This window comes from Perca fluviatilis, chromosome 19 (assembly GCF_010015445.1).
Source record: "Perca fluviatilis chromosome 19, GENO_Pfluv_1.0, whole genome shotgun sequence".
Classification (NCBI taxonomy): domain Eukaryota; kingdom Metazoa; phylum Chordata; class Actinopteri; order Perciformes; family Percidae; genus Perca; species Perca fluviatilis.
This window is the reverse complement of record NC_053130.1, coordinates 437,327-456,979: the sequence shown is the minus strand read 5'-3', so window position 1 is coordinate 456,979 and position 19,653 is coordinate 437,327. Positions and strand designations below refer to the sequence as shown.

The window sequence follows — 19,653 nt, the reverse complement described above, 5'->3', positions numbered from 1 at the left end:
ATCGGTATGCCTTCACGTTCAGTTACACACACGTATTGCTGATAGGGATCAGCACCTCTAAATCGGAGGAGCCATGGTTCTCAGCAAAGAAACCGATGGGAATACCTTCTCCAGGTAAAGGGAATAGGTCCTTACCCCAGAGTGAAGGTTCAAGTACAATAGGGTTTTGTTACGAGAGTAGAGGGACAATGAAGCGGGGAGATTGGTGAGGAGAATCCCGGTATTTCACAAGTGCGGTAGGCCATTCATCCTATCGCACCGTTGGACGAAAGCTGAGCCAGAAGAGCCAAAGCCTCGATCTACCGGAACGGATTTCGTTCCTACCCTCACCTATAGTCATGAAGGCTGGGTCATGACCGAAAGAAACGAGATCCAGGGTATAAGCGGCGAAATGGAGTTTCCTCAGGAGGGTGGCTGGAAGGTCGCCCTAGAGATGAGGGTGAAAGCCAGTCATCCGTGAGGCTTCCAGATAGAAACGCTGCTCTTTGCACCGAAAGGGCCAGTTGAAGTGGTCGGGCATCTGGTGAGGATGCCCCTGGAAATCCCTAGGAGGTGTTCGAGGCACGTCAGCTGGGAGGATCACCAGGGGAAGACCAGGACTAGGTGGAGGGATTATATCTCCAACCTGGCCAGACCCCCTTCGGGATCCCAGTCGAGGCTGGTTAATGTTGTTTCAAGAAGGAAGTTTGGGTCCCCTGCTGGACTGCTCAACCGGAAACGCACGGATAGCGGGACGAAGATGGATGGATGGAAAAAAGTCAAAAAGTCATAAGTATGGTATGTCGAAAAAAGTCATGAGTATAGTATGTCAAAAAGTCATAAATCATGGTATGGTATGTCAAAAAAGTCATAAAAAGTCAAAGTATAGTATAGCCGAAAAGTCATAAAAGTCATAGTATAGTATGTCGAAAAAAAGTCATAAAAAGTCATAGTATAGTATGTTGAAAAAGTCATAAAAGTCATAGTATAGTATGTCAAAAAGTCATAAAAGTTATAAGTATAGTATCTCGGAAAAGTCATAAAAAGTCATAGCATAAGTATGTTAAAAAGTCAAAAGAAGTCATAGTATAGTATGTTGAAGTTCATAAAAAGTCATAAGTATGGTATGTCGAAAAGTCATAAAGTCAGTATGGTATGTCAAAAAGTCATAATATAAGTATGAGAAAAAGTCACAAAAAGTCATAGTATGGTATGGAAAAATTCATAAAAGTCGCGTATGGTAGGAAAGTTCAAAAGTCATGAAGTATTGTATGTTGAAAAGTCATAGTATAGTATGTCGAAAAGTCATAAAAAAGTCATAGTATGGTATGTCGAAAAAATCATAAAAAGTCATAGTATAATATAGTTGAAAAAAATTTAAAAAGTCATAGTAGTATGTCGAAAAAGTCATAAAAAGTCAGTATTTATATGCGAAAAAATTCATAAAAGTCATAGTATAGTATGTCAAAAAGTCATAAAAAGTCAGTATTTATATACGAAAAAGTCATAAAAAGTCATAGTATGGTATATGTCAATTAAAAAGTCATGAGTATAGTATGCCGAAAAAGTCATAAAAAGTCATAGTATAGTATGTAAAAAAAAAAAAGTCATAGTATAGTATGTCGAAAAAGTCAAAAAAGTCATAGTATAGTATGTGAAAAAAGTCAAAAATTCATGGTATAGTATGTCGAAAAAGTCATGAGTATGTATGTGAAAAAGTCATAAAAGTCAGGTATAGTATGTCGAAAAAAGTCATAAAAAGTCATAGTAAAATGTTTGAAAAAGTCATAAAAAGTCATGGTATGGTATGTCGGAAAAAGTCATAAAAAGTCATAGTAAAAGTATCTCGAAAAAAGTCATAAAAAATCATGGTATAGTATGTCGAAAAGTCATAAAAAAGTCATAGTGTATAGTATGTCGAAAAAAGAGTCAAAAAGTCATAGTAAAGAATTGCCCGAAAAAAAGTCATTAAAAGTCATAGTAAAGTATCTCGAAAAAAGTCATAAAAAGTCATAGTATAGTATGTCGAAAAACTCATAAAAAGTCATAGTATAGTATGTCTAAAAGTCATAAAAAGTCATAGTATAGTATGTTGAAAAAAGTCATAAAAAGTCATAGTATAGTATGTCGAAAAAGTCATAAAAAGTCATAGTATAGTATGTCTAAAAAGTCATAAAAGAGTCATAGTATTAGTATGTCGAAAAAATCATAAAAAGGTCATAGTATAGTATGTTCAAAAAGTTAAAAGTCATAGTATAGGTATGTCAAAAAGTCATAAAAGTCATAGTATAAGTATGTCGAAAAAGGTCATAAAAAGTCATAGTATAGTATGTCAAAAGTCATAAAAAGAATCATAGTATAGTATGTCGAAAAAAAAGTCATAAAAGTCATAGTATAGTATGTCTAAAAGTCATAAAAAGTCATAGTATAGTATGTTGAAAAAAAGTCATAAAAAGTCATAGTATAGTATGTCCGAAAAAGTCATAAAAAGTCATAGTATAGGTATGTCCAAAAGTCATAAAAGTCATAGTATAGTATGTCGAAAAAGAATCATAAAAGGTCATAGTATGGTATTGCGAAAAAAGTCATAAAAAGTCATAATATATTTTGTCAAAAAGTCATAAAAAGTCATAGTATAGTATGTCCAAAAAGTCATAAAAAGTCATAGTATAGTATGTCGAAAAGGTCATAAAAAGTCATAGTATAGTATGTTGAAAACGTCATAGTATGAGTATGTTGAAAAAAGTCACAAAAAGTCATAGCGTGTATAGGTATGCCGAAAAAATTCATAAAAAGAGTCATGAGTATGAGTATGTCGAAAAGAGTCATAAAAGTCATGAGTATGGTATGTCTAAAAAGTCATAAAAAGTCATAGTATGGTATGTCAAAAAGTTTTTTTTCATAAAAGTCATGAGTATGTGGTACGCCCGAAAAGTCAAAAAAGTCATAGTATAGGTATGTGAAAAAGTCATAAAATCAGTATTGTATGTCAAAAGTCATAAAAGTCATAGTATAGTATGTAAAAAGTCATAAAAAGTCATGGTATAGTATTCGAAGTCAAAAAAGTCATAGTTATAGCGAAAAATTCATAAAAGTATAGTATAATGTCGAAAAATTCATAAAAAGTCATAGTATAGTATGACCGAAGTCATAAAAGTCATAGTATGGTATGTCGAAAAATCATAAAAGTCATGAGTATAGTATGTCAAAAGTCATAAAAGTCATAGTATAGGTATGTCTAAAAGTCCATAAAAAGTCATGGTATAGTATGTTAAAAAGTCCATAAAAGTCATAGTATAATTATTGAAAAAAAGTCAAAAAATAGTATGTAGTGAAAAATAAAAGTAAGAAAAAATAGTTATAAAGAAAAAGTCATAAAAAGTCATAGTATAGTATGTAAAAAAAGTCATAAAAAGTATAGTATGAATGTCGAAAAAAGTCATAAAAAGTCATAGTATGAATTATGTTGAAAAAAAAAGTCATAAAAAGTCATAGAATAGAAGGAAAGACATAAAAATCAGTATAGTATGTAAAAACAAGATAGAAAAGTCAGCAAAAAAATCAAAAAAAGTCATAAAAAATCTATGAAAAATATAAAACATAAAAATCATAAGTATAAAATTATGTAAAACCCAAAACCAAATATAGTATGCAAAAAATCATAAAATATAAGTATAGTGTAAACAAAAATAAGTAGATGTAAAAGAAAATAAAAAGTATTGTCTAAAGTCATAAGGTATAAGTATATTACACGAAAAAAAGTCATAAAAGTCATAAGTATAAGTATGTCAAAAGTCATAAAAAAATCATGATGAGTATGTCAAAAAGTACATAAAAGGATAAAAGTATGTGAAAGAAGTCAAAAAGCAAAAATAGTAGAAAAAAAAAATCAAAAATAATATAGTATGTAAAAATCAAAAAAGTCATAAGTATAAATATGTTAAAACATAAAAGATAGATAGAAAAAAAAAAAAGTATGTCAAGCTCAAAATCATAGTATAAGTATTCAAAAAGTCATAAAAAAAAAGAAAAAAGTGAAAGCAGGGAACCAAAAATATAGTAGAAAAAAAAAAAAGATAAAATAATAATATTTTAAAAAAAAAAAAAGAAAAATAAGCTGTTAAAAAAACAGTAAAAGAAAAAAGTCATAGTATAGTATGTAAAAAAAGTAAAATCTGTATAGTATTGAAAGAGTCATAAAACATATATAGTGTAAAACATAAAATGTATGAAAAAAAAGAGAAAAAAAGAATAAAACGGGTAAACAAGGTGGAAAAAAGTCATAAAAAATCATGAGTAAAGAGTCAAAAACAAAAAAGAAGTATGAAAAAAGTCATAAAAAGTTTAAGACATAGTATAGGGGAAAAAAAGTCATAGTATAATTAAAGAGTCAAAAGTCATAGTATGTATGTAAGAGTCCTCAAAACATAGTTAGTAGGAAAGTCAAAAAGTCATAAGTATAAGTAGGAAAAAGATCAAAAAGTCATAAAGTATAGTATGTCAAAAGTCATAAAAGATCATAAGTATAGTAGAAAAAGCCAAAAATAAGTATATAGAACAAGTCATAAAAGTCATAGTATAGTAAAAAAAGAAAAAAAAATATATAAAAAGGAAAAAGAAAATCAAAAAGTCATAAGTATAGTATGTAGAATCAAAAAGTATAGTATAGTATGGAAAACATAAAAGTCTTAGTTGTTAAAAAAAAAGCATGGGAAAAAAAGTGCTAAAAAGTATAGTAGAACAAAATAAGAACATAAAAGTCATAATATAGTATTGAAAAAGTCATAAAAAAGTCATAAGAAGTACAAAAAAAACAAAATAGGTTAGCAAAACATAAAAACATAGTATTAAGTATCTCGAAAAGTCATAAAAAGAGTCATAAGATATAAGTAGTAAAAAGTCAAAGTCATAGTATAGTATGTCAAAAATCATAGTATAGTAGGAAAAGTCATAAAAAGATCATAGTATAGTATGTCGAAAAAGTCATAAAAGTCATAAAGTATAATTATCTTGAAAAAGAGTCATAAAAGATCATAAATTATAGTATGCTCGAAAAAGTCATAAAAGTCATGTAAGTATAGTATGGAAAAAAGTCATAAAAGTCATAGTAAAGTATCTCAAAAGAAAAAAAGTCATAAAAGAATCCGTTAAAAAAATTATAAAAGAGGTATGTCGAAAAAGTCATAAAAAGTCATAGTATAGTATGTAAAAAAAGTCATAAAAGATCATGAGTAAAAAGTATCAAAAAGTCATAAAAGTCATAGTAAGAGTATCTCCGAAAAAAAAAAAAAGTCATAAAAGTCATAGTATAGATTGTCTGAAAAAGTCATAAAAAAGTCATAGTATGCAAAGTATCTAAAAGTCATAAAAAGTCATAGTATAGTATGTCGAAAAAGTCATAAAAAGTCATAGGTATAAGTATGTCGAAAAGATCAAAAAAAGTCATAAGTATAGTATGTTAAGATCATCAAGAGGTATAGTGTTCGAAAAAAAGTCATAAAGATCATAGAGTAAGTGTCTAAAGTCATAAAAGTCATAGTATAGTGCTCCAAAAAGATCCTAAAGGTCATAGTATAGTATGTCAAAAGTCATAAAAAGTCATAGTATAAGTATGTCGAAAAAGTCATAAAAGGTCATGAGTATAGTATGTCAGAAAAAAGTCATAAAAGTCATAGTATAGTATGTGTCTAAAAGTCATAAAAAGTCATAGTATGAGTATGTCGAAAAAGTCATAAAAAGTCATAGTATAGTATGTCTAAAAAGTCTCATAAAAGTCATAGTATAGTATGTCGAAAAAAGTCATAAAAAGTCATAGTATAGTATGTCGAAAAGTCATAAAAAAGTCATAGTATAGTATGTTGAAAAAAGTCATAGTATAGTATGTCTAAAAGTCATAAAAAGTCATAGTATAGTATGTCGAAAAAAGTCATAAAAAGTCATAGTATAGTATGTTGAAAAAGTCATAAAAAGTCATAGTATAGTATGTCGAAAAAGTCATAAAAAGTCATAGTATAGTATGTCTAAAAGTCATAAAAAGTCATAGTATAGTATGTCGAAAAAAGTCATAAAAAGTCATAGTATAGTATGTCGAAAAGTCATGAAAAAGTCATAGTATAGTATGTTGAAAAAAGTCATAGTATAGTATGTCGAAAAGTCATAAAAAGTCATATTATAGTATGTCGAAAAAAATCATAAAAAGTCATAGTATAGTATGTCGAAAAAATTCATAAAAAGTCATAGTATAGTATGTCGAAAAATTTCATAAAAATTCATAGTATTTGTATGTCGAAAAAAGTCATAAAAAGTCATAGTATAGTATGTCGAAAAGTCATAAAAAAGTCATAGTATAGTATGTCAAAGAAAGTCATAATATATATATATATATATACACTTACAGCTGGGCACTCCATATTAATATATATACACTTACATCTGGGCACTCCATATTAATATATATACACTTAAGCAAGCACCTCTCAGTGTATATATATATATATATATATATATATATACATACACTCTACAGCTGGGCACCCATATTTACATATATACACCCTTACAGCGGCACCCATATTTACATATACACCTTACAGCTAGGCACCCATATTAATATATATACACTATTAGCCGAGCACCTCAGTGTATATATATATATATATATATATATATATATATATATATATATATATATATATATATATATATATATATATATACATACACTTACAGCTGGGCACTCCATATTTACATATATACACTTACAGCTGGGCACTCCATATTTACATATATACACTTACAGCTGGGCACTCCATATTTATATATATACACTTAGAGCTGGGCACTCCATATATATATATATACACTTACAGCTGGGCACTCCATATTTATATACATATATACACTTACAGCTGGGCACTCCATATTTATATACATATATACACTTACAGCTGGGCACTCCATATTTATATACATATATACACTTACAGCTGGGCACTCCATATTTATATACATATATACACTTACAGCTGGGCACTCCATATTTATATATATACACTTACATCTGGGCACTCCATATTAATATATATACACTTACAGCTGGGCACTCAGTGTATATATATATATATATATATATATATATATATACATATACTTTACAGTGGGCACTCCATATTTACATATATACACTTACAGCTGGGCACTCCATATTTACATATATACACTTACAGCTGGGCACTCCATATTTACATATATACACTTACAGCTGGGCACTCCATATTTACATATATACACTTACAGCTGGGCACTCCATATTTATATATATACATACATACAGCTGGGCACTCCATATATATATATATACACTTACAGCTGGGCACTCCATATTTATATACATATATACACTTACAGCGCAGACCTATATTTATATACATATATACACTTACAGCTGGGCACTCCATATTTATATACATATATACACTTACAGCTGGGCACTCCATATTTATATACATATATACACTTACATCTGGGCACTCCATATTAATACAGTGCCTTGCGAAAGTATTCGGCCCCCTTGAACGTTTCGACCTTTTGCCACATTTCAGGCCTCAAACATAAAGATATAAAACTGTAATTTTTTGTGAAGAATCAACAACAAGTGGGTCCCAATTATGAAGTGGAACGAAATTCATTGGCTATTTCAAACTTTTTTAACAAATAAAAAACTGAAAAAGTGGGCGTGCAAAATTATTCAGCCCCTTTACTTTCAGTGCAGCAAACTCTCTCCAGAAGTTCAGTGAGGATCTCTGAATGATCCAATGTTGACCTAAATGACTAATGATGATGAATAGAATCCAGCTGTGTGTAATCAAGTCTCCGTATAAATGCACCTGCTCTGTGATAGTCTCAGAGGTCGTGTAAAGCGCAGAGAGCATCATGAAGAACAAGGAACACACCAGGCAGGTCCGAGATAATAATACTGTGGGGAAGTTTAAAGCCGGATTTGGATACAAAAAGATTTTCCCAAGCTTTAAACATCCCAAGGAGCACTGTGCAAGCGAAATATTGAAATGGAAGGGAGTATCAGACCACTACAAATACCCAACAAACCCCGCCCGTCCCTCTAAACTTTCAGCTCATACAAGGAGAAGACTGATCAGAGATGCAGCCAAGAGGCCCATGATCACTCTGGATGAACTGCAGAGATCTACAGCTGAGGTGGGAGACTCTGTCCATAGGACAACAATCAGTCGTGATACTGCACAAATCTGGCCTTTATGGAAGAGTGGCAAGAAGAAAGCCATTTCTTAAAGATATCCATAAAAAGTGTCGTTTAAAGTTTGCCAAAAGCCACCTGGGAGACACACCAAACATGTGGAAGAAGGTGCTGTGGTCAGATGAAACCAAATCGAACTTTTTGGCAACAATGCAAAACGTTATGTTTGGCGTAAAAGCAACACAGCTCATCACCCCTGAACACACCATCCCCAATGTCAAACATGGTGGTGGCAGCATCATGGTTTGGGCCTGCTTTTCTTCAGCAGGGACAGGGAAGATGGTTAAAATTGATGGGAAGATGGATGGAGCCAAATACAGGACCATTCTGGAAGAAAACCTGATGGAGTCGTGCAAAGACCTGACACTGGGACGGAGATTTGTCTTCCAACAAGACAATGATCCAAAACATAAAGCAAAATCCACAATGGAATGGTTCACAAATAAACATATCCAGGTGTTAGAATGGCCAAGTCAAAGTCCAGACCTGAATCCAATCGAGAATCTGTGGAAAGAACTGAAAACTGCTGTTCAAACGCTCTCCATCCAACCTCACTGGAGCTCGCTCTGTTTTGCAAGGAGGAATGGGCAAAATGTCAGTCTCTCGATGTGCAAAACTGATAGAGACATACCCCAAGCGACTTTACAGCTGTAATCGCAGCAAAAGGGGGTGGCTACAAAGTATTAACTTAAGGGGGCTGAATAATTTTGCACGCCCAATATTTCAAGTTTTTTATTTGTTTAAAAGGTTTGAAATATCCAATAAATTTCGTTCCACTTCAGATTGTGTCCCACTTGTTGTTGATTCTTCACACAAAAATTACAGTTTTATATCTTTATGTTTGAGGCCTGAAATGTGGCAAAAGGTCGAAAAGTTCAAGGGGGCCGAATACTTTCGCAAGGCACTGTATATATACACTTACAGCTGGGCACTCCATATTTACATATATACACTTACAGCTGGGCACTCCATATTTACATATATACACTTACAGCTGGCACTCCATATTTTTACATATATACACTTACAGCTGAGCACCCCATATTAATATATATACACTTACAGCTAAGCACTCAGTATATATATATATATATATATATATATATATATATATATATATATATATATATATACATACACTAACAGCTGGGCACCATATTTACATAATATACACTTACAGTGCACTCCATATTTACATATAGCACTTAGAGCTGGCACGCACATTTACATATATATACACTTACAGCTGGCAATCCATATTTTATATATATACACTTAGAGCTCACTCCATATATATATATAAACTTACAGCTAGCACTCCATATTTATATACATATATACATTACAGCTAGGCACCCATATTTATATACATATATACCTACAGCTGGCACTTCATATTTATATACATATATACACTTACACTGGGCACCCATATTTATAACATATATACACTTACATAACACTCCTATTTATATACATATATATACACTTACAGCTGGGCACTCCATATTTATATACATATATACACTTACAGCGGCACCCATATTCATATATACTTAGAGCCCCATTATATATATATAACACTTACACTGCACCATATTATATACATATACTTAAAGGGACTCCATATTTATATATATACACTAAGCACCCATATATATATATACACTTACATTACACCCATAATATACATATATACATACAGTAGACTCCATATTTACATATATACACTACACTGCACCCATATACAATATAAACTTACAGGCACCCATATTTACATATATACACTTACAGCGACCCAATTATATATATATATACACTTACATCACCATTATATATATATATACCCACAGCATTCCATATTTATATATATACCTACAATCCATATTTATTATTCTACAAACAAAACCCCCATATACCCACATACCCCCTTATTATTACACACCCCTATATATACCTACCCCCCCAAACTACCCCCCAATATAACACAACCTCCATATTTATATATATATATACACAAATCAATTATATATATACAATCAACATAAATCAAACAAAACAACCACCCACAAAACACCACAAACACACCAACCCCCAAATAACCACCCCACCCCAAAATACATATATACATAATCACCAATTATATACATATATCAACCACAAACCCCACCCCACAACTACAGACCCACACCCCCCTTTATATATACACATCACCTATATATATATATATATACACCACACCCATATATAACATATACACCAAACCCATATTACAAACACACACCCATATTTATATACATATATACACACAGCTACAATCTACAATATACATATATACACAACCCCAAACATAAACCCCAACAACAACACCCAACATAATACACTATATATAAACACCAACCCAACACCATACAATAATATAACAACCCAATAATAAACCCCAAAACCCGCCCTATTATATATATATATACACACACTTATATAAATATATTATATATATATACACACCTTTATACACACCCCCACCCACACACAAAAAACAACTACTCAACAACAGTATCCTACTGATACACACAAAAACACACACACACAACACACTCACACACACAGATAGAAAACACACACACACACACACACACACACACACACACAGATAGAAACACACACACACACACACAAAAAAACACAACAACACACACAAACACACACACAGATAGAAACACACACACACACACACACACACAGATAGAAACACACAAACACACACACACTCACACACACAGATAGAAACACACACACACACACACAGATAGAAACACACAAACACACACACACAGAAACACACACAGATAGAACCTAGTGTCCTTCATATAGAGGGGGCCCCAGGCCCAGATAACCTAGTGTCCTTTATATAGAGGGGGCCCCAGGCCCAGATAACATAGTGTCCTTCATATAGAGGGGGCCCCAGGCCCAGATAACATAGTGTCCTTCATATAGAGGGGGCCCCAGGCCCAGATAACATAGTGTCCTTCATATAAGAGGGCCCCAGGCCCAGATAACCTAGTGTCCTTCATATAGAGGGGGCCCCAGGCCCAGATAACATAGTGTCCTTTATATAGAGGGGGCCCCAGGCCCAGATAACCTAGTGTCCTTCATATAGAGGGGGCCCCAGGCCCAGATAACATAGTGTCCTTTATATAGAGGGGGCCCCAGGCCCAGATAACCTAGTGTCCTTTATATAGAGGGGGGGCCCAGATAACCTAGTGTCCTTCATATAGAGGGGCCCCAGGCCCAATAACCTAGTGTCCTTCATATAGAGGGGCCCAGCCCAGATAACATAGTGTTTCATAAGCCAAACAGTGTCCTTCATATAGAGGGGGCCCCAGGCCCAGATAACCTAGTGTCCTTTATATAGAGGGGCCCCAGGCCCAGATAACCTAGTGTCCTAAAAAAAATTTAAAAAGATAAAGTGCCTCAGCAGAGGCGGCCCAGATAACCTAGTGTCCTTCCTTCATAGAGGGGGGCCCCAGGCCCAGATAACCTAGTGTCCTTCATATAGAGGGGGCCCCAGGCCCAGATAACCTAGTGTCCTTTATAGAGAGGGGGCCCCAGGCCCAGATAACCTAGTGTCCTTCATATAGAGGGGGCCCCAGGCCCAGATAACCTAGTGTCCTTCATATAGAGGGGGCCCCAGGCCCAGATAACCTAGTGCCCTTCATAGAGAGGGGGCCCCAGGCCCAGATAACCTAGTGTCCTTCCTTCATATAGAGGGGGCCCCAGGCCCAGATAACCTAGTGTCCTTTATAGAGAGGGGGCCCCAGGCCCAGATAACCTAGTGTCCTTCATATAGAGGGGGCCCCAGGCCCAGATAACCTAGTGCCCTTTATAGAGAGGGGGCCCCAGGCCCAGATAACCTAGTGTCCTTCCTTCATATAGAGGGGGCCCCAGGCCCAGATAACCTAGTGCCCTTTATAGAGAGGGGGCCCCAGGCCCAGATAACCTAGTGTCCTTCCTTCATATAGAGGGGGCCCCAGGCCCAGATAACCTAGTGTCCTTCATATAGAGGGGGCCCCAGGCCCAGATAACCTAGTGTCCTTTATATAGAGGGGGCCCCAGGCCCAGATAACCTAGTGTCCTTCATATAGAGGGGGCCCCAGGTCCAGATAATCTAGTGCCCTTTATGTAGAGTATTTGATGTGTGTACTACTGTATGTTGTGTATCTGATGTAATGCTGTATGTTGTGTATCTGATGTGTGTACTACTGTATGTTGTGTATCTGATGTACTACTGTATGTTGTGTATCTGATGTACTACTGTATGTTGTGTATCTGATGTGTGTACTACTGTATGTTGTGTATCTGATGTACTACTGTATGTTGTGTATCTGATGTGTGTACTACTGTATGTTGTGTATCTGATGTACTACTGTATGTTGTGTATCTGATGTGTGTACTACTGTATGTTGTGTATCTGATGTACTACTGTATGTTGTGTATCTAATGTACTACTGTATGTTGTGTATCTGATGTGTGTACTACTGTATGTTGTGTATCTGATGTGTGTACTACTGTATGTTGTGTATCTGATGTAATGCTGTATGTTGTGTATCTGATGTACTACTGTATGTTGTGTATCTGATGTACTACTGTATGTTGTGTATCTGATGTGTGTACTACTGTATGTTGTGTATCTGATGTGTGTACTACTGTATGTTGTGTATCTGTGTGTACTACTGTATGTTGTATATCTGATGTGTGTACCTGATGTAATGCTGTATGTTGTGTATCTGATGTGTGTACTACTGTATGTTGTGTACCTGATGTAACGCTAAATGTTGTGTATCTGATGTGTGTACTACTGTATGTTGTGTACCTGATGTAATGCTGTATGTTGTGTATCTGATGTGTGTACTACTGTATGTTGTGTATCTGATATGCTGTATGTCATTTGTTGTGTATTTTGGGTTGTAATGTGTATAAATAAATTACATAAATGTATCTACAGGAAGTAGATCTGACATTTAATATCATAAACTACCAGAATAACAATGAGAAGTATAATACTGAACATATACTGTATATAAATATACCCACGTGACGCGTTCGTCCAATCAGCAGTCGGCATCTCTTCGGTGAGTTCTGAGGCACTTTTTTTGGACCAACTTGGGGAGACTTGACAAAATATGTTGCAGACTAGAAATCGCTAGTATCAGCTAGCGCTAGCTAGCGCTAGCTTGCGTCAACGGTAGGTAGCCGCTGGCTAATGCTAACGCTAGCTAGAAGGGTTTGTCGTGATTTCGCCTGGAACGCTACCAAGTGGTGAGCCGTGACTTGAAGTCGTAATTTACAGGCTAAAAATTGTGTCTGGAACGCAGCATTACACACATGAGGGGGTGGGGCTTACAAACGGTAAGGGGCGGGGCTTATACATATAAGGGGCGGGGCTTATACATAGAAGGGGCGGGGCTTGTCTCTGTGGAGGATCTTTGAGTGAAGACAGAGGAAAGTTGTTTTAAAGGTTTATTACAAAACTCAACAAAACATGTCAACTGTTGATTTCTAAACAAACACGATACGACGAACACCAACCTGAAAACAAACCGACACAAACCGCCCAAAAACTCTCACAACTAAACCCCCAAATCACACCAGGCTCTTACGTACGGGGACGCCACACAGCCGTGAAGGGCCCGAAAGGACGAGCCGAAGGGGCCGAAAGTGACGAAATAGAAGGCCGCGTGACACGAAATAGTGCGGTGACACGAAGTGAACCGGTGACAGACGAAATGAATACCGGTGACACGAATGAAGGCCGCCGGTGACACGGCGAAGCGGCGCCGAGACGAATGAAGCGGGCGCCGTGGTGATTAACGGCAGCGAAGCGGCGCCGGAGGTCTTTATTTATTATTAACAGGGCCGCGGGCGATCGGCACGGTTAATGCGAGCAGCAGCTACGGCGGAGCGACGAGGCGCCACCATAGCTGCTTCCCTTCTAACCACGACCCTGAAACATGGAGGAGGTTGCCGTGGGAACTCACGGGGAACTAGCGGCCGACGCGTGGCGGTGAGATTCGTCCCGTCGGCTGATAACATTGGTAACCTTGGTAACACACAGGGCTATATATATAAAACAGTTAAAGCTGCAGAACAGAGAGTACTAACAGGTATTAATGTGTGTATTAATACCTTATTAGCTCTATTAATGTGTGTATTAATACCTTATTAGCTCTATTAATGTGGTTATTAATACCTTATTAGCTCTATTAATAGATCTATTAACAGATGTGTGTCTTACTCCCACAGTTCATGCACGTGGGCCAGTTTTATTATCAATATTAATGTGAAGATTATTACATAACGTGAACACTGTGGGAGGAAACCTGCAGCTGTTGGATCTTTCAAAATAAAAGCTTCTGGACTTTATGTTTCGGTGGCTAGATGGGAAACTGCTACGGGCGCAAGTGACGCTAAATCTCCCAAAATCTCCGAGAATATAATAATATTTAAACACGTGGTGGTTCCTCGGGAAGGTTTTAATCCCAACAACCATCTTTTTATTAACTTAGCTGTTGGTTTTGATATAAAAAGACGAACTCTCTCACATTTTCCGTCTTTCTTCTCCTAGTTTAACCCTGACTTCCTGTCCCTCACAGTTACAGCTCGCTCTGGTGTCTCAGCACTAACAGTAACCCTCGTCTCGGCCTTCAGAAGTCTAAATTTACACTTTTTTAATAACATTTTTGACACATTTTCTGCCGTTTTCGTCACATTTCTCACCAACACATCACCACTTACTGTATTTTTGGAATTCATTCATTCATCGAAATACTGAATGATTCTGACTAATATTAGAGGAACGTGTGTGTCTGTGTGTGTGTGTCTGTGTGTGTGTGTGTGTGTGTGTGTGTGTGTGTGTGTCTGTGTGTGTGTCTGTGTGTGTGTGTGTGTGTGTGTGTGTGTGTGTGTGTGTCTGTGTGTGTGTCTGTGTGTGTGTGTGTTCGTGTGTGTGTCTGTGTGTGTGTGTGTGTGTGTCTGTGTGTGTGTCTGTGTGTGTGTGTTGTGTGTGTGTGTGTGTGTGTGTCTGTGTGTGTGTGTGTGTGGTGTGTGTGTGTGTGTGTGTGTGTGTCTGTGTGTGTGTGTGTGTGTGTGTGTGTGTGTGTGTCTGTGTGTGTGTGTGTGTCTGTGTGTGTGTGTGTGTGTGTCGGTTGTGTGTGTGTGTGTCTGTGTGTGTGTGTGTGTTTGTGTGTCTGTGTGTGTGTCTGTGTGTGTGTGTGTGTGTGTGTGTGTGTCTGTGTGTGTGTGTGTCTGTGTGTGTGTGTGTCTGTGTACCCAAAATTCAGTGAAAGTAGTAATCGATTACTTGCAATTGTACTTAATTTTTCGGAGTATTTGGTTTTTTTTTATATATATATATATATATATATATATATATATATATATATATATATATATATATATATATTTGTGATGTAGAAGTTGAGAGAGGCGAGGACAACGTGGAAGGTTAACCGTGTTCAACACTCCGCGGCGCCGAGACGCTCCGTGGTCGCTGGAACGCCGCGCAGACGCACCGGGAGAAATCTGGGGGTGGAAACAACTAAACCAGGAGGAAGAGGAGGAGGAAGAGGAGGAGGAAGAGGAGGAGGAAGAGGAGGAGGAAGAGGAGCGCTTGTATGTTTCTACGGAGTGGGAAGTGCGACTGTACACAGTTATAAATATTTCACCATTAAATTAAAGTCAAATCCAATTCACACAAAATGTTATTCACAAACTCAAGGGGGGGGGGGCTTGACAGGTGGGGGGTGGGTGGGGGGGGGTAGTAGTATCCACTCGTAGTATCCACTCGTAGTATCTGTTCTTCGTCCAAAACGTCGTCGTTTATATATTTTTTTTGACCGATGAAGAGCTTGAGTTTTTTTGTCATTTGGAGGCTTTTACTTTGAAACTCTGCAGCTGTCTGAGGCTTTTACTTTGAAACTCTGCAGATGTCTGAGGCATTTCCTGTGCTGCTCGATGCTGAACGATGAAGGCGGCGGCGGCGGCAGCGGCGTTGCTACGGAAACGAGGGCTGTTTTTTGGATTTTTTTAAACCTTGTGAGTCACATTTAAATATTTATATTTACATATTACAACATTGTTCCAAATTTTCATAAATAAGTAAATAAGTGCAGTTTCCTCTCTCGCCGCGCACACCGCCCAAAAACTACAAATATGGCCGCCGGGCTGCGGGTTACAGTCTTCATGCAAACGTTAGTGTGGAGGAACATTTTCACCTTTAATTAAAAAATACCAAAGCTATAAACACAGTCAGCCAATCAGGGCGCAGCGCCGTCGGAACACCAGCCAATCAGAGCGCAGCGCCGTCAGAACATCAGCCAATCAGAGCGCAGCGCCGTCAGAACACCAGCCAATCATAGCACAGCACCATCAGAATGCCAGCCAATCAGAATCACTGAGGAGAGAAAACTAAACATGGAGGTACGGAGGTTTATTAAGTAGTAATAAAATTATAATACATATTATTAAAAAAAATTTAAAAAGTTAAATAAAATAAAAATGAAAAACTAAAAATGTAAATCCTTAAGACGATCAGAAGAGCCAAAATAAATTATCACTTTGTGACAAAAAAATAATGAAGTCATAATTATTGTGTGATTTTTCTCAGATGCGACTGTGGACCAATAGGATGTTAAGAGAGAGAGAGACGCTGTGATCTGATTGGAGGAGCGAAGGGGGCGGGGTTTGTAATTGTCATTTTTATCGTTAATAAACCTCTTACAGTCAAAGCGATCGCAGCAGAACGGGGAGACTCAGTTTCCCACAATGCTCTGCTGCCAGAGGCCGGGCCTGGCAGCGGCCGTCTGCACAGGTGGCTGAAGGGAAATGGAGTGTAGAGAGAGAGAGAGAGAGAGAGAGAGAGAGAGAGAGAGAGAGAGAGAGAGAGAGAGAGACAGAGAGAGAGAGAGACAGAGAGAGAGAGAGAGAGAGACAGAGAGAGAGACAGAGAGAGAGAGAGAGACAGAGAGACAGAGAGAGAGACAGAGAGACAGAGAGAGAGAGAGAGAGAGACAGAGACAGAGAGACAGAGAGAGAGAGAGAGACAGAGAGAGAGAGAGAGAGACAGAGAGAGAGACAGAGAGAGAGAGAGAGAGAGAGAGAGAGAGAGAGAGAGACAGAGAGAGAGAGAGACAGAGAGAGAGAGAGAGAGAGAGAGACAGAGAGAGAGAGAGAGAGAGAGAGAGAGAGAGAGAGACAGAGAGACAGAGAGACAGAGAGAGAGACAGAGAGAGAGAGAGAGAGAGAGAGAGACAGAGAGACAGAGAGAGAGAGAGACAGAGAGAGAGAGAGAGAGACAGAGAGAGAGGCATTCAATGCCGACAGAACGTTTTTAAATCGTCATTTAAACTGAAACTTTGGGTGTCTGCTGCACACAGGTGGCTGCTGATTGGATAAGAGCTCTGACTCGCAGGTGGCTGCTGATTGGATAAGAGCTCTGACTCGCAGGTGGCTGCTGATTGGATAAGAGCTCTGACTCGCAAACACGTGGTTAGAGTACGGACCTGCAGGACAACAGAGCACGCCGAGTGTTTAGAGACTGAACCTGCCGCGGAGTCAACGGGCAGGGGGCGGGGCCAGTGGCAGGGGGCGGGGCCAGTGGCAGGGGGCGGGGCCAGTGGCAGGGGGCGGGGGGGGGGACAGGGAGGGGGGGTAACACTTTAAATCTAATCCCATCCTTAAGAGCAACAAGCTAAGGTTCAGTTCTGACCGCTGACGGCCGATCTGCAGCTATCTACACCAGAGAAACAACCAGGTCCAGTTCACCACACCCAGAACCAGAACCAGAACCAGAACCTGGCCCCAAACTGGTCCAGAACCTGTCCCCTTAACTGGTCCAGAACCTGTCCCCTTAACTGGTCCAGAACTTTTCCAAATGAAGCGTCTCCAGAATCTGTCTTTAAACCGGTTTCAACCAGTCACAGCTGATCCATAAACCGGTCCAAACCCGTTCCCGAGCCGAGCCGGGCCGGGTCACTCCGAGTCAGACTCCAGCGGCGCGGTCTCGTCCAGGACGACCCTCTTCCGGCGCTTGGCGTTGGCGGCCCGTGCGCGCTGCTCCTCCTCCATGTGGGCCTTCTTGTGGCGAGAGAAGCTGGACGAGTGCATGAAGGTCTTGCTGCAGGCCCCGCAGGTGTACGTCTTGGTTCTGGCGCCGCTGGTACCGCCGGCGGGAAGCCCGGTTTTCACGTGAAGGTGCTGCGGCAGCTTTCCCCGCACGCCACCGCCATCGGCCGCCCTGTGCGTCTGCTGGTGGCGTGCCAGGCTCGAGGCGTGGCTGAAGCGTTTCCCGCACTGGCTGCAGCAGTACCGGCCGGCTGACCCGGTTCTGGCGCCGGCGCCGCCCGCTGAGCCGGCGCCAGAACCGTCCTCGTCCTCAGACGGCGGCAGCGGCGGCGCCGAGCTGCGTTTGACGGCGCGTGCTGCTCGGCGCCGGTTCTTCTTGCAGAGCGTGTAGAAGTTGGGCTTGTCCCGGGAGCAGAGCTTCAGGCGGATCTTGAGGTCCGACGAGCTCTCGGCGAGGTTCTCCTTGCCCGGCGTGTAGCTGTCCAGCAGCTGCTTCACATGGGTCACCTGGGGGGGGGGTACAGCATAGTATCACAATATTTACTGTGGTAATACTTCATCAATACACACTACTATCGATCTATTATTATATGTGTGTGTTGGTCAGTCTGTCTGCTTGACTATCACATTCTGACCAATGGACCTTCTTCACAGCAGCCATGTTGACTCGTCATAGCAGGAAGAGCAACAGCTGACCCTGATCAGCTTAACGATGGCTCAGTTCCATCAAGTGTCCCAGTGAGATATCTCAGTGAGTCAGCATGACCAATACCAGGGTCTCTCCTAAGTGGGATGCAGTTATCAGTAATGGTTTAATACCAGGGCCTCTCCTAAGTGGGATGCAGCCATCAGTAATGGTTTAATACCAGGACCTCTCCTAAGTGGGATGCAGTTATCAGTAATGGTTTAATACCAGGGCCTCTCCTAAGTGGGATGCAGCCATCAGTAATGGTTTAATACCAGGGTCTCTCCTAAGTGGGATGCAGCCATCAGTAATGGTTTAATACCAGGACCTCTCCTAAGTGGGATGCAGCCATCAGTAATGGTTTAATACCAGGACCTCTCCTAAGTGGGATGCAGCCATCAGTAATGGTTTAATACCAGGGTCTCTCCTAAGTGGGATGCAGCCATCAGTAATGGTTTAATACCAGGACCTCTCCTAAGTGGGATGCAGCCATCAGTAATGGTTTAATACCAGGGTCTCTCCTAAGTGGGATGCAGCCATCAGTAATGGTTTAATACCAGGGTCTCTCCTAAGTGGGATGCAGCCATCAGTAATG

General features: G+C 38.7%; 1 protein-coding gene across 1 annotated transcript in view; it reads right to left on the bottom strand.

Annotated features, from left to right (window-relative positions):
* Nucleotides 1-17,947: 17,947 nt before the first annotated feature.
* The window catches only part of LOC120548068 (zinc finger protein 135), a 15,343-nt gene continuing 13,637 nt past the window's right edge, over nt 17,948-19,653 (bottom strand). The window contains exon 4 of the mRNA XM_039784019.1: nt 17,948-18,880. Within this exon, the coding sequence (XP_039639953.1) occupies nt 18,281-18,880 (600 nt within the window). The 3' untranslated portion in view covers nt 17,948-18,280. The remainder of the gene's footprint in view (nt 18,881-19,653) is intronic.